Source organism: Carcharodon carcharias, chromosome 12 (genome assembly GCF_017639515.1).
Source record: "Carcharodon carcharias isolate sCarCar2 chromosome 12, sCarCar2.pri, whole genome shotgun sequence".
NCBI lineage: Eukaryota > Metazoa > Chordata > Chondrichthyes > Lamniformes > Lamnidae > Carcharodon > Carcharodon carcharias.
In genome coordinates this window covers 92,675,422-92,687,634 of record NC_054478.1, presented here as the reverse complement: position 1 = coordinate 92,687,634, position 12,213 = coordinate 92,675,422, and the positions used below count along the sequence as shown (strand labels likewise).

At 44.4% G+C, this 12,213-nt stretch overlaps 1 protein-coding gene across 1 annotated transcript in view; it reads right to left on the bottom strand.

Annotated features, from left to right (window-relative positions):
• znf804a (zinc finger protein 804A) overlaps positions 1-12,213 on the bottom strand; it is a 350,235-nt gene that overhangs the window by 64,094 nt on the left and 273,928 nt on the right. Inside the window, exon 2 of the mRNA XM_041200252.1 lies at positions 4,491-4,634. Within this exon, the coding sequence (XP_041056186.1) occupies positions 4,491-4,634 (144 nt within the window). The remainder of the gene's footprint in view (positions 1-4,490; positions 4,635-12,213) is intronic.

Sequence of the window (12,213 nt, the reverse complement as noted above, 5' to 3'; positions counted from 1 at the left end):
GAATCAATCAATCAGACATTACCTTCTCTCACTGTGGGTCCACAGAATGGGCCTCATTAGCATGGGATAATGTTGACTGTCATGTCCAAACATACAAGTACAGGCAAATGATTACTTACAATTTTCTAATCCTCAAGTTGAATTAGGCACACTGATAATCATGGGGCATGGTCTATTTAACCAGGCCTCTTAAAAGTTATTTAATCATGCAATTTCATTTTGAATTGCATCTGTGCTTTCTACATTTTGACCCATGTAGTCATCCCGTTCAATAGTTTCCTTCATGAGCATTGGCAGGTGCAGGCATTTAAATGAGTCCATACAAAGTGGTGAGCAGGAATATTTTTGCTGGATTTTGAATGTGCTGGATGCTTCAGGAAGAGGAAGCTGAACTCAGGAGGGGCCTCTGAATGGAGATGCGAGGCATTCTGCCCATATCCATAAAAAACATAGTATTGGTATTTATAAATACTTCCACATTTAGCTGGAAAAGTCAGAAGAGACCTTTCTTCATCACTTCCACTTAATCTGCTGCAGGATGACCGTCAGAAAACACCTGGAACAAGGATAGCTCATCTTCTATAAGTGAAGGTTACAACAGCATAAAATTTTCATGTCACTGGACCCTAGGAATGTAGCACGTCAGGCTTGCTGCAGTGCATTAAGCATGTGGTAGATTCTGGGGCTAATTTTACTTTTGCTGCAGTTTCAACCCGGTGACCTTTGCTGCCCACTGATTTTCTATTATGGGAATTGGTGTATAATGTCAGCCAATCAGATATCACCCATTTACACCATGGTCAAATATTAAAGTAACCCCTAACCTGTGTCATATGCCCTGTGAAATGGAGGCATTAATCAGGCAAAGCTTTCACTGGTGGGAGACAAGCTTAGGTGAAAAGTGATACAAATGTCAGTCTTGCAAGAACCAAAATTCCCTGAAGGCCATGGTCTAAAAGCAATAAGAGTTGCAGTCAGTCAATGTTTGGGTGGTATTTGGCTACAGAATTGTATGCCAATGGCTGTTCTCTAGGAAATAAGTAGATTGCCAATATTGAGTATTGGTCCACAGTGGCTGCAGCTTTGGCAGGAGATGACATAATAGTGGATAGGCGAATGGCTTTTAGGAGATGAGGGCTGACCTCTCCCTGCATGTTTGCTGACCCCACTGAGAAATCATCTAACAGCAAAACCCGGAAACCAAAGTATCTGTGTCATGAAGCTATTAATGTATATAATAATTTGGAAAATATTTTCTTTTAAAATAGAGATTTAGTCTGCAGGTATGTCTTAATTGGATTAAAGCCAGCTAGTCTGGGTGCTTTGATGGGTACTAGTTTTGATATGTAAGAGAGATAGCATTTGCATTTTTTGAATAGAGCATTCAAGAGGTGAGTTGAAAACTGACACCTATCTAGCAGCTACCAAGCAATATGTTTATATTACTAATAAAGTTGGTACTATGAAAGAGATTTTATTGTTACAGAGGTTTAATTCAGAGGTTGTTGATGAGAATTAATATTCAATGGGGCTGGTAGGTATAACTTCAGAGGCAATATGAGATCAAAAGGCAGCTGCAAACTTCCAACTGGCTCCACAGGAACCAAGTGAAAGAGCCTCTTTTTGAATTCATAAGGTGAAATGCTTTGCTTGGTGGTTGGTTAAATCTATGGGTTGCTGTTGCCTTAATGAGATTAGTTTGGGAAAGTTATGGTGGTAGTAATTTGTAGCTATGTGTATGTCTATTTTAACCTGTGTAAATTAATAAAATGTTTCCTTTAGTTTAATGTAAAACCTCAAGAACTGACGGTCTGATTCCTGAGTTTAAAGTCGCATCTCAAACATAACACTTATAATTATAGATTATGACAGTTGTTTAAAGTTTCCCTCTGGGATTTTTAAACAACTCCGCTTTATCAACTGCATTGGTCATAACGTCGTTTAATTGCTGTACATCAGCTACCTCCGCTGGCAGGAGAAATGTGCCAAATAATTTACCTGAAGCAAAACGTGTGCAAGAAACCACAATGGGCTGTGTTGAAATGAGACTCAGGAGGGTGTGGAAGCCCTTGTCTCAGAAATGTGGCATCTTTGATAAGCCTCAGAAGAAAAAATGGATATCAGTGACATGCACACTCACCAACATCTTCCTCTATCTCCTAGCAGACTCATTCTTCATTTCCTGGCAAGTGTAAGAAACCTTGGTGTCTACATGAATTTGACCAGTAACTTCCTGCAATGTAACTTGTTCCTGTGCTTTTTCTGAAAGCTGGTCTTGTGCCCAAATTGGTACAAGTCCTACACAGGACTCCAACACTTCAGCAAGGGTGCATTGTTATACGCATGTCTCCACTGCACCTTTCTGATCACTGTCTTCACTGTCCTGTCCTTACTACAACTTGCTCTTTCATGTGTAACTGAAGCCCTTAAGAGCTGCTCCTTTGGGCAGGATTTTCTGATCCCTAGCCAACTGTGCTACAGGCTATGCTCATTGGTCAAGTTTTTTGGTGCCTGTGACTGATTCAAATTAGGAGGAGCAGCTCCCAAAGGAAAATTGGGCCAGCTCACAGCTCTGTGAGCCTGAAAATGGGGCTAGGACAGCTCTATTTTTACCAGACTGGAAAAATCAAGAGTTAAGCTATCCAATGCTTTATATGCTGTTTAATTCAAAGAAAAAGTTAAACTCTGGACTACAGTTAACATCAGTCCCTGAAGTTTCTGGATGATGTGTTAACAGGAGCAGGTCTCAATAGGCTAGCTTTCCCTGTTCTCCTCATTAGGTACAATATTGTGACATGCGCTATCCATTTAACCATTATTTCCATTTTTTTAATAGTAACTGTGGGTCACAGGTGCAGCAACCCTAGATGAACAGGGAAAAGCTAGCATTTACTCTTTGTGCTAGTTCTGTTAAGTATGAGAGCAATAACACTATGACATAGAATGATTGTGAAATTATATTCTATCCTATTAAATGCATAAGTGGTTTCCTGGAATTTTCAACACGCGCTGAAGAGGGATAGCATGTTTGAAATTATGCCGTTGTTTCAAAAGAATGATAAGATGTCAGTTTTAACATTTTTAAAACTAATTTTCAGTACTACATTTGACAGGTCTGAACTTTGAGGACTTAGTTTAATAATTGACACATTAGGAACAGTGGGCTGGATTTTAGGGCACCCCCGCCAGGCACATTTTCAGCGGGTGGGTGGGGAGGTACATAAAGTATGTCAGGTGGCCAGCCCACCACCTTTCTACCCACCCTTGACCTGACCCCCGCTAATACACTGGGTGGGTGAGATCTGAAATTGGCAGTTTGCCCATCATATTTAAATGAATAATTAAAGGTCAATTAGGCTTGTTAGCAAACTTATTGACTGGGATAATACATTTCCCATAATATGGTTGGCATGGGCAGGCAGGCGGGAGTGGGCAGGTCATTTTTGTGGCCTACAGTTAAAATGATGGGAAGGAAGGGAGATAAGGCATTCAAGGCGGTGACCTGTGTGCATTGGGGTCACCCCTCCCACTCCAAGATGTCACCACCCCCCCCCCCCCCCACTCCTTCCTTGATGATTGCCCTCTAAAACACAGCTCCCACCTCCTCTGCCCCATCCATGGGCTCTCGGGTCTTTCCCCAACTGCTCCACTGAAGTGAGATTTTTGTAGGGCAGGAGTGTGAAATTTGGTGTGGGCAGATTAGGACAGGTAAGAGGAGGTCTGACCTTGGTGGATTTATTTGCATTTATAGGACATCCCTATGGAGAAGTAAAATACCCCTTTGTATATGGTCCCAGGACACCTTTTGGAGAGGTAAAGCATCCTTTTGGAGAGGTAAAGCATTCTTTGGGAGAGATAAGGCATCCTTTGGGATTGTTAAAAGTAACAAGATCATATGTAAAAAGTCCACAAACTCATTGGATCTGTCAAAGCTGTCAAAGAACTATCAGGTTGTCAAGGGATTCTCAAAGAACTGTCAAAGGATACTAGGTGAGTTGGCATGGAGTGGGTTTCAGGAGTGTGGGGGATGTGAGGGGTGAAGGCTGGGGGTCTGTTTTTTATTTTAATCTATTTTTAAGTAACTTAAACAAAGTGAAGGAGTACAGAGGCAGACCTTTCAGCCAGCCTGCCAGCATACCCAGCAGGTTCCGCACTCATCCTGGGGAGGTGGCAAGACTGACTTCCAATCCAACCCGCCTCCCTGGAACGAGAAACAAAACTGCGGGTGGCCATTCTTAAGGGTGGGTTCGCAGAGCCTAGAATTCTCCTGCACCCCACCTAGGAGCAAAAATATGGGCCCAGGTACTGCTACATGTGGACACAGACTGCTTCAGTCAATTAATGTAAAAATTGTAAGCAATATTATTTGAGGATTAGGAACTAGAATGGGAATTTCACCTGGGTGGCCCCTTCAGTGGTGAATGTTTTAGATATATATGTTCCTGTGCTGAATTCTGGCTGTTATCACAATACAAGGACTGTTTCCTTACCTGCTTGTGAGCATGATCATAGGAGTTTATATGATTATCAAACTCTTGATGTTTGTAATACTGTTTGTCACACAATTCACAGTAGAAGTTGGCTTTCAGATCCTCCAAGGCTTTTGCTATTGCTTTTTCCTTTTCAGCATAGTCCTGTGAAGAAATCAAAGAATTTGTCATTCCAAAGGATATTGCATTTCAAAACATTCTGGAACCCTGTAGTGTTCTGCTGAACATTTAGTAATTATGCAGCCCTAAGCTTCTAACACTCTGACTCCTTGTATGTAAATTTTATTTTCATTAAAAAGATGCTAGTGAAATAAATATAAGCAATTTCAAACTCAAACATTAATATTTAAATGCTTTGTTAGTCTGATGCAGAGAGAGTGATACGTTGCATCAGCAGGAACCTATAAAAAAAAACCAAGGCAAAATTTAATCATATAACTTTTCAAAACATATCCACGTCTCTAGTCACTGTTTTTTCAGCCTAAACATTAACTGGCATCCAATGGGTATGATATTTAATGTGAATGCATTAGCATTTTTGCAAGCTTTAAAATCCTACCCAATGGGGTGAATTTTTGGCCCTCCACCAATGTATCTGAAGGTGGGGTGGCATGTAAAATAAAGTGGGCAGCCAGCCCGCTGCCTTCCTGTCCACCCCCCTCCCCAACCAGTACCCCATATTATGGAGGTGCAGGGAAGGTGTCAGGCAGCCCACCTGCCCATAGGCCTATTGAGGCCCTTAAGTGGATAATTAACTGACACTTAAGAACCTCAATCCACTTCCGCCTCAATTTTTCATCTAGTTGGGGAAGGTGGGGGAATGGCAAGCATCCTGGCAGTTTCGACAGTGTGGACCGCTGTTGGGAAGGAAGTAGGGGTGGGGTTACCTCCTTTGCGGGGTCACTTGTACCTACTGGAGTTGCCCCCCTACCCCCCTGCCCAAGATGGTGCCCGCCCCCCGCTTTGTGCCTCCCTCAGGCTTTTAAAACCCTTCCCCCCCACCCCATCCCTCCTCATTGTAGTCTCCAATCCCTGTCCGACCAAAATGCGCAGACTTAACTTCAAGTCTGGGGGACATTTTTCCTTACTGGGGACTGCTTGGAGTCCCAGCAGTGGCCACTACCGTCTTCTGGCACTAATGAGATTACAGAGCTGCTGGCCAATCAGATTGGCTGACAGGTCTCCAGGCTGGGACTTCCTGTCCCTGAGGGGCAGTGGACCAACTCACAAGTAAATAAGGCTGCCTCCTGTGTATTATCTCTGTGAGGCAGCCGGATTTGAAATCAGCAAGGTGCCAAGCGCTTTTTCAACTGGGGAAGCGGGTAATCCAGCCCCAATAAAATTTACCCCTATGACTTGCACATTTAAGCCTCGGTCACTTTTGTATGTTGCACTGCAAAATCAGGCTAATACCCAGAAGAATTGAATATAAATCAATAAGTATTGAGCCATATTCTAACATATTGATGAATTGTCCTTTCTGCTTTTCAAAACTTTGACAAATGTGAGGAAGATTAGACCTTGAAATAAATGATAATCAATAATGATGATAATGGCCTCTATCACAGCCTTGATCATTCATGCTATTATTACTGCATTTTAAATTTATGTAAATTATTTAACCTTTATAATAGTATAATTTCAGTAGTTTTGTATAAAAGTAAATAATATTTTGCAAGCTTCAAAAGCCAAGGAGTTCTCCATAGTCATTGCTAGCTAGTTTCAACAATGGATGTCGATATGGTTGGTGCTTTCTGGTTGGGTGTGGATGATCTAATGATGCTGGTCTTTGATCACTCTGACATAGCTTCTTTCTTGCAGTAACATTGAAAGCATGACATACTGCAATTGGTGTGCTTCTGACGGACCATCCAATATTATGTTCAGGCAAGTATATACACATCTTTGCCATGAGCCTGCAATAACCACCTACTTTAAAATTTGGAGCTTCTGCATTTGTACCATTAAGGCCCAGGGCTTTTTCCACTTTGAATTCATCATTATTTCAGTACTGCCTTCTTATCTACAGTCAATCAATCTATTAAGTTGCTCCACTTCCCCCATTTAATACATTCTCTTTGTCACTGTCCTTTCTAAAAAAAAATTAACTGCTTATTAAATATTTCCACCACTCCTTCATCCTCCATATGCATATCTAAAACCTTTTACTATTTCTCTCTGCTCCCTGCAGCTATTTTCCTAAGCATTTCTCTTTTCCCCCTCTTTATTTTCTATGCTGCTTACTTTTAATTGTATTTATTAGTCCCAGATTTGTCTTATGCATTTGTTTAAGCCTCATTTTAATTTATTCTACAATTAACTTAAGATTTGCTTCACTTTAATTACTCCTTGTGCGACTATATTTTGCCTATATCTAAATTAACTCTTGTTTAAAAGTTTCTTATTGTGTGTTCAATAACTTATCAATTAAATTTTGAATTCGATTTATCCGTGCTAGCGCCCTTTTTAACCTCATTAAAAATGTTTTCCCACTCAAGTCCCTTCATTTTGGCCTGTGTTTATATTGAACCTAATTGTGTTCCCAATTGTTCTCTTAACCTTACATTATCTACTTGTTAAACGGTAATTCCTAAAACTAACTGCATTATTGGGCACATTGTATGAACCCTTCACTTTTACCCAAATCTATCTGTGAATAGATAAAGTCACCCTTTATTACCGACCTGTTGTTTCTGCATTTACTCTAACTTGTGTAAAACTTTATCTCCCATTTGTCAATCTATAATAAACTCCCAATAAAGTTACAGTTCCCTTCTTATTGCTAACTCTGACCAATGTGCGTAAATGGGATGTTTGATAGTGCAGCAAGACCTCTTTTTTCTTAACTTATTGCTCCTAAATGTTTTGTAACTAGGAATGTTTAGCTCCCAATCTTGATCTAGCTCAAGCTATATCTCTGTTAATTACATCATTCTATCATGCTCTCATTACAATTTGTGCTTGTAACTCATCAATTTTATTCAGAATAATTTGTACTTTTACATTGATAGAATTCAAAGCTGCCTCCATTTGACAGTCGTACTCATTTTACTCCTTTATCATCCTGATTTATTCTTTTTCACTCTCCTCTTTTTCTCTTTCGACTTTCCCAAAGCCTGTGTCATTTTTGTTCCCATTTTGTTTCCTCGTTTTATTTTTTTCTCTCATTATTTCCAGATTAGTTTTAATTCTAATTATTAGCCCACTGAGGATTATGGTGAAGCCCATCTGATCTCTACATGTCAATCCAGTCCTAGATTCAATCTGAATGTTCCAGAAAACTAATCTCATTTTTTCCCTACATCTTCAACCGAGTCACGCATTTACCACCCTTACTTTGGTATTCCTATTCAGATGACTATGTGGCTGGCTCTAAGGTTACGAAATGGAAGTCCTACTTTTTTGCCTATCTTCGAATTCCTAAAAGTCTCATTTACAAAGGCCAGAATTTTCCAGCCCTGTTGGCATTGGGCATCATGGTGGTTGGGGAGGAGGGAGACAATATGGTGAGAAGTCCAAAAATCGATCTTATGGCGTCATCAAACCAGTTGGCGATTGTTTGTTCCACCCACCAATGGCAGGCCGCGTTTCCCACTGCTGCATGTTGGGAACGTCATATTAATGTATTTGCATCTAATTATAAGCCCTGCTCACCGGAATCATCCACCCACATCAAATTTACCGCCCACATCGATGTGACTTCAGAACGGAGTGCTCTATGACTGCCTTTAAAAGGTGTGCACCTAGGGACCTGAACTTCAAGGGGAATCTGCAGGTGAGTGCACACAAGCTTGCACAGCACTCGCGAGCATCACCTGTAGGACATCAAGAAAGAGGTGCTGTCCATTCACGGGAGTCTCAGGCAAGTCACTTTTTCCCGACTGACTTTCAGTGCGGTGCCGGGGCAAGGGCTCCAGTGCGGGTAAGACCAGTGATGCCGGGCGGGGATGGGGGGGGGTGGGGTGGGGAGAGGTGGGTGCTGTGGGCATGGTAGGAGACAAGACAGCACAAACTGAAGGAAATGCTCAAGCACATACCATGGGGCTGTTGGAGGATGGGAGTTTGGGGGGGTGGGGGATGGGGGAACCAGCCATGCACTTGGAAAACCTCGTCAAAAGTGAGCATTCTTCTGCAGCTGAGACTGTTCAGCAGCAGCTCCATTGAGATGCTTGGAGTTGGGCCGCTGAAGCTTTTCTGCCCACTTAATCAACGCAAAAGCACAAAAGTGCCACCAAATGCTCCAGAAACTTTCGCCCCCTGGGGGCAGACTGCAAATTTGTTTGCGTTTTAGGGGGCAACAGAACAATTGGCCGACTGGGCGAGTTGTACAATCCTTTTGTGAAAGGTGGTCATGGCGCAGGCACTGGTGGAGGCACCCACACCCCTTTGCAATGTCTTTATTAATGTTTGGACCAGTATCCCTCATGCTTCAAGCTAACAGTGCAGCTTGCAGTGCGGGTTAGGAGAATGCCTGTGCCTGAGCTGAGAGCACAGCATGCAGTCCAATGCCCAAAGCTGCTGCCAATCAGTCAGGTGGAGATGGGTGGGGTTTTGGACAGCCAATAAGCACACGACACAATGGCCATCCAAGTGGTGGACAGCATGTGTGAAGGGCCTTCAGACTTAACCAAGAGAAGGCCTTAGTACACCCACCCTAACCCACACGTCGATCTCTTTGATCCTGCAGGAGGAGAACCTCAGGATCATGAAGCCTGGTGATTTAGCAGTATGCCTCATGGCTTACCGGGAGTAGAGGAGAAAAAGAAGAGAGTGGCAGAGGCGCCTGCTTCGGCAAAGGGTGGAGCACCTCCCTCAAGGTGAAGGGGTGGCAGGGCCTGCTACACACACAGCTGAAGATCCACAGCAAGCCATCGCTTGAAGGCACTTCACTAGACCTAGGATCTATAGATAGCATCTGTCATTCCTGCAGATGACTGAGGTCCAGTGTCGCTGAAAATTGCACATGTCTAGGGAACTGGTTGGTCATATATGCTACATACTGCAGGATTTGGCACCACAGGGGCATGGAGGGCATCCACTGCCCATGGCCATGAAAGTGACCATGGCGCTCAAGTTTTATGCCAGTGGCTCCTCCCTGGGTTCCACAGGTGAGCTGTGTGGGATTTCAAAAGCCACCGCACACAAGTGTATCCAGGAGGTCATGGGTGCCATCTTTGCAAAAGCACAGAACTTTGTGCATTTCACCTGGGATCAGGAAAGGCAAGAAGCAAGAGCGCTGGGATTTGTGCAGATCTCAGGGGCAGACTTTTGCCCTCATCGGGCGGGTGCAGTAATGAGCACATGCAGTAAAAGCTCCCTGAGGCACAAATTTTTAACAATAAAAATAAAGATTTTTAAAATGATGAAAACATGTGTCCCCTCAGGTGTCTCTGTCACATGAGCAGGGAATTGTTAAATATGAGTGTAAATTTTTTTATTTTTTTTAATCACTGGTTGAAACCTCATCCTATCCGTGGATGAGGTTTCGCCAAAAATGAAAAGGCTGCTTGGCCTTTTTGCCCACCTACCAACCGAACGGTTGGATGGGCAGCGAAAAATTCCAATCAATTATGTGACTAAGGGCTCTGGTAAGCTGCTTAATTGTCAGAGGACACACTGTCGGCTTCCGCACGAGCCTACTGACCGTGATATCATGTGAATGCGCAATGACATTGGGACGCTCGCCCGACATCATTGTGCGTCATTTTACACTTTAGCGTGTCGGGCACACGCCTGCATGCTGAGCGAAAAATTCTGGCCCAGGTTTTTCCAAAGGTGCAGGCTGCCATCAACTGCACTCAGATCTCCGTCGCAACAAGCAGTCAACTATGTCAATTGCAAGGGCTTCCAATCGCTGAATGTTCAGCTGGTGTGTGATCACCACAAACGCATTGTACAGGTTTGCGCATGATTCTCAAGGAGTGTTCATGATTCCTACATCCTTAGCAGGTCTCAAATCCCTGACATCTTCTAGTGTCTAGAGAGGCTGCAGGGGTCAAGGATTATCCAAAGAGTAGGTGGCTGATGAAACCGTGCAGCAGCCTCAGACTGCAGTAGAGCGATGGTATAACGGGGCTCATGTCACAGCCAGGACTTTGGTGGAGCAAACAATAGACATTTTGAAAATGAGGTTCCAGTGCCAAGACAGGTCCATTGGAGCACTGCGGTACAGTCCACTGAGGGGTCGCACATCATCATTGCTTGCTGTGTGCTCCACAACCTGGCACTGCAATAGGGAGAGGAGCTGGTTGAGGAGGAGTTAGAGGAGCTGAAGGTCTCCTCTAATGAGGAGGACGTCGAAGGAGCTGATGATGATGTGGCCCTTGAAGGTGAGGGTGCTGGTGATGAGGCCATGGTGCTGCCCAGATGAGGCAGGCACGCTCAGGAGGCCCTCATAGCCGCACGATTCATGGAGAATGATGACGCGATGCAGTGAGGATAGGCCTGATATCCTTGCCTGGCACCTGTGAACGTTTGACCCCTGTATGGCTGATGGCAGTGCACATACCCTCAGTGCTCAGCCTCATGTCATGAAGACGCAGTGGAGGACCTAATAGTCACTCGATTGCAGGAGGATGATGACAAGATGCATTGAGGACACTCCATAGATTTTGACATGGCCTCTGTGAATGTCTGACTCCTGTTTGTCTGAGGGCAGCTTGCTTGTGTTCTGTGATCAGGGTCAAATTATGGAGATGCAGCCGTGCAACTTTAAATGCACTTGATCCTTTGTCAGCCTTCAGCACCTGAGCCCTTCAAGAGCACAGCATCACTGATCACAGATGCTGAAGAGATGGGGGCCTGCCCCCACCTCAAAGGTGCTGAGAGCACACAGAGAGAATGACAGAACTCTGTGATGCCTGCCCACTGCATTCTGGCAGTAATGACCAGCACCGTCGAGCTGCAGGTATCTGTAATACCTCCAGTTAGTGTGAAGTCGGACCATCACTTTGGTTTGAAGGTTACACACTGCACAGGGAATAGGCCCTGGACTGAGACACTTACCTTTAGACAGGGAGACATTCTTGGGATTTTATTTACAATAATGAATATTATGTACAAGTGATTAACACCTGTGCCCAGGGTGTGTATCTACATCTTTTTAACTTTCCTAACCCTGCTGCTACATCTTGGTGCAGCCTGGACATCCACAGCGGAAGTGGAGGCAGTCTGTTGACTGTGACACCCTCTCTGTGATGACCTTGATGGGCGCCCTCTGGAGGGCTGAGACCTGGAGGGCCCCGGCCTGCTTTTGGGGTCCTGCTGTGTGGCAGTGGTACCCTCCTCGGCCTGTGGAGCTGGAGCTGCTGAGGTCACAGGAAGAGGCAATTCAAATGGGACTGACACTCCCAAAGTCACCTGGATGGAGGCCCTGGGGTGTGCACCTGCTGGTCCTCCTCCCTACGGGTGCCCAAGAGCCCCTGGCTGACTCCCTGAGGAGGAGGGGAAGCTGAAGTGAGATCGAGCTGCCCTGCACCCCTCTCACATTGATAATGTTGGAGGTCAACTATGGCATCAGTAATGGAGTTCAGCCTGCACAGTAGCGCAGGACTGATGTCCCAGACCAAGGTCTCCATGGCAGCCATCATCCTACCAGTGTGGACCTTGGGTTATTGGCATGCTAGCACTATCAGCTCAGCCTGATGGTGGACTTGCAATCTGAGGAGTGCGGCGGACATCCCTTTCTGATGTTCCCGAGCTTGTCTTCGCAGCTCCAGCAACT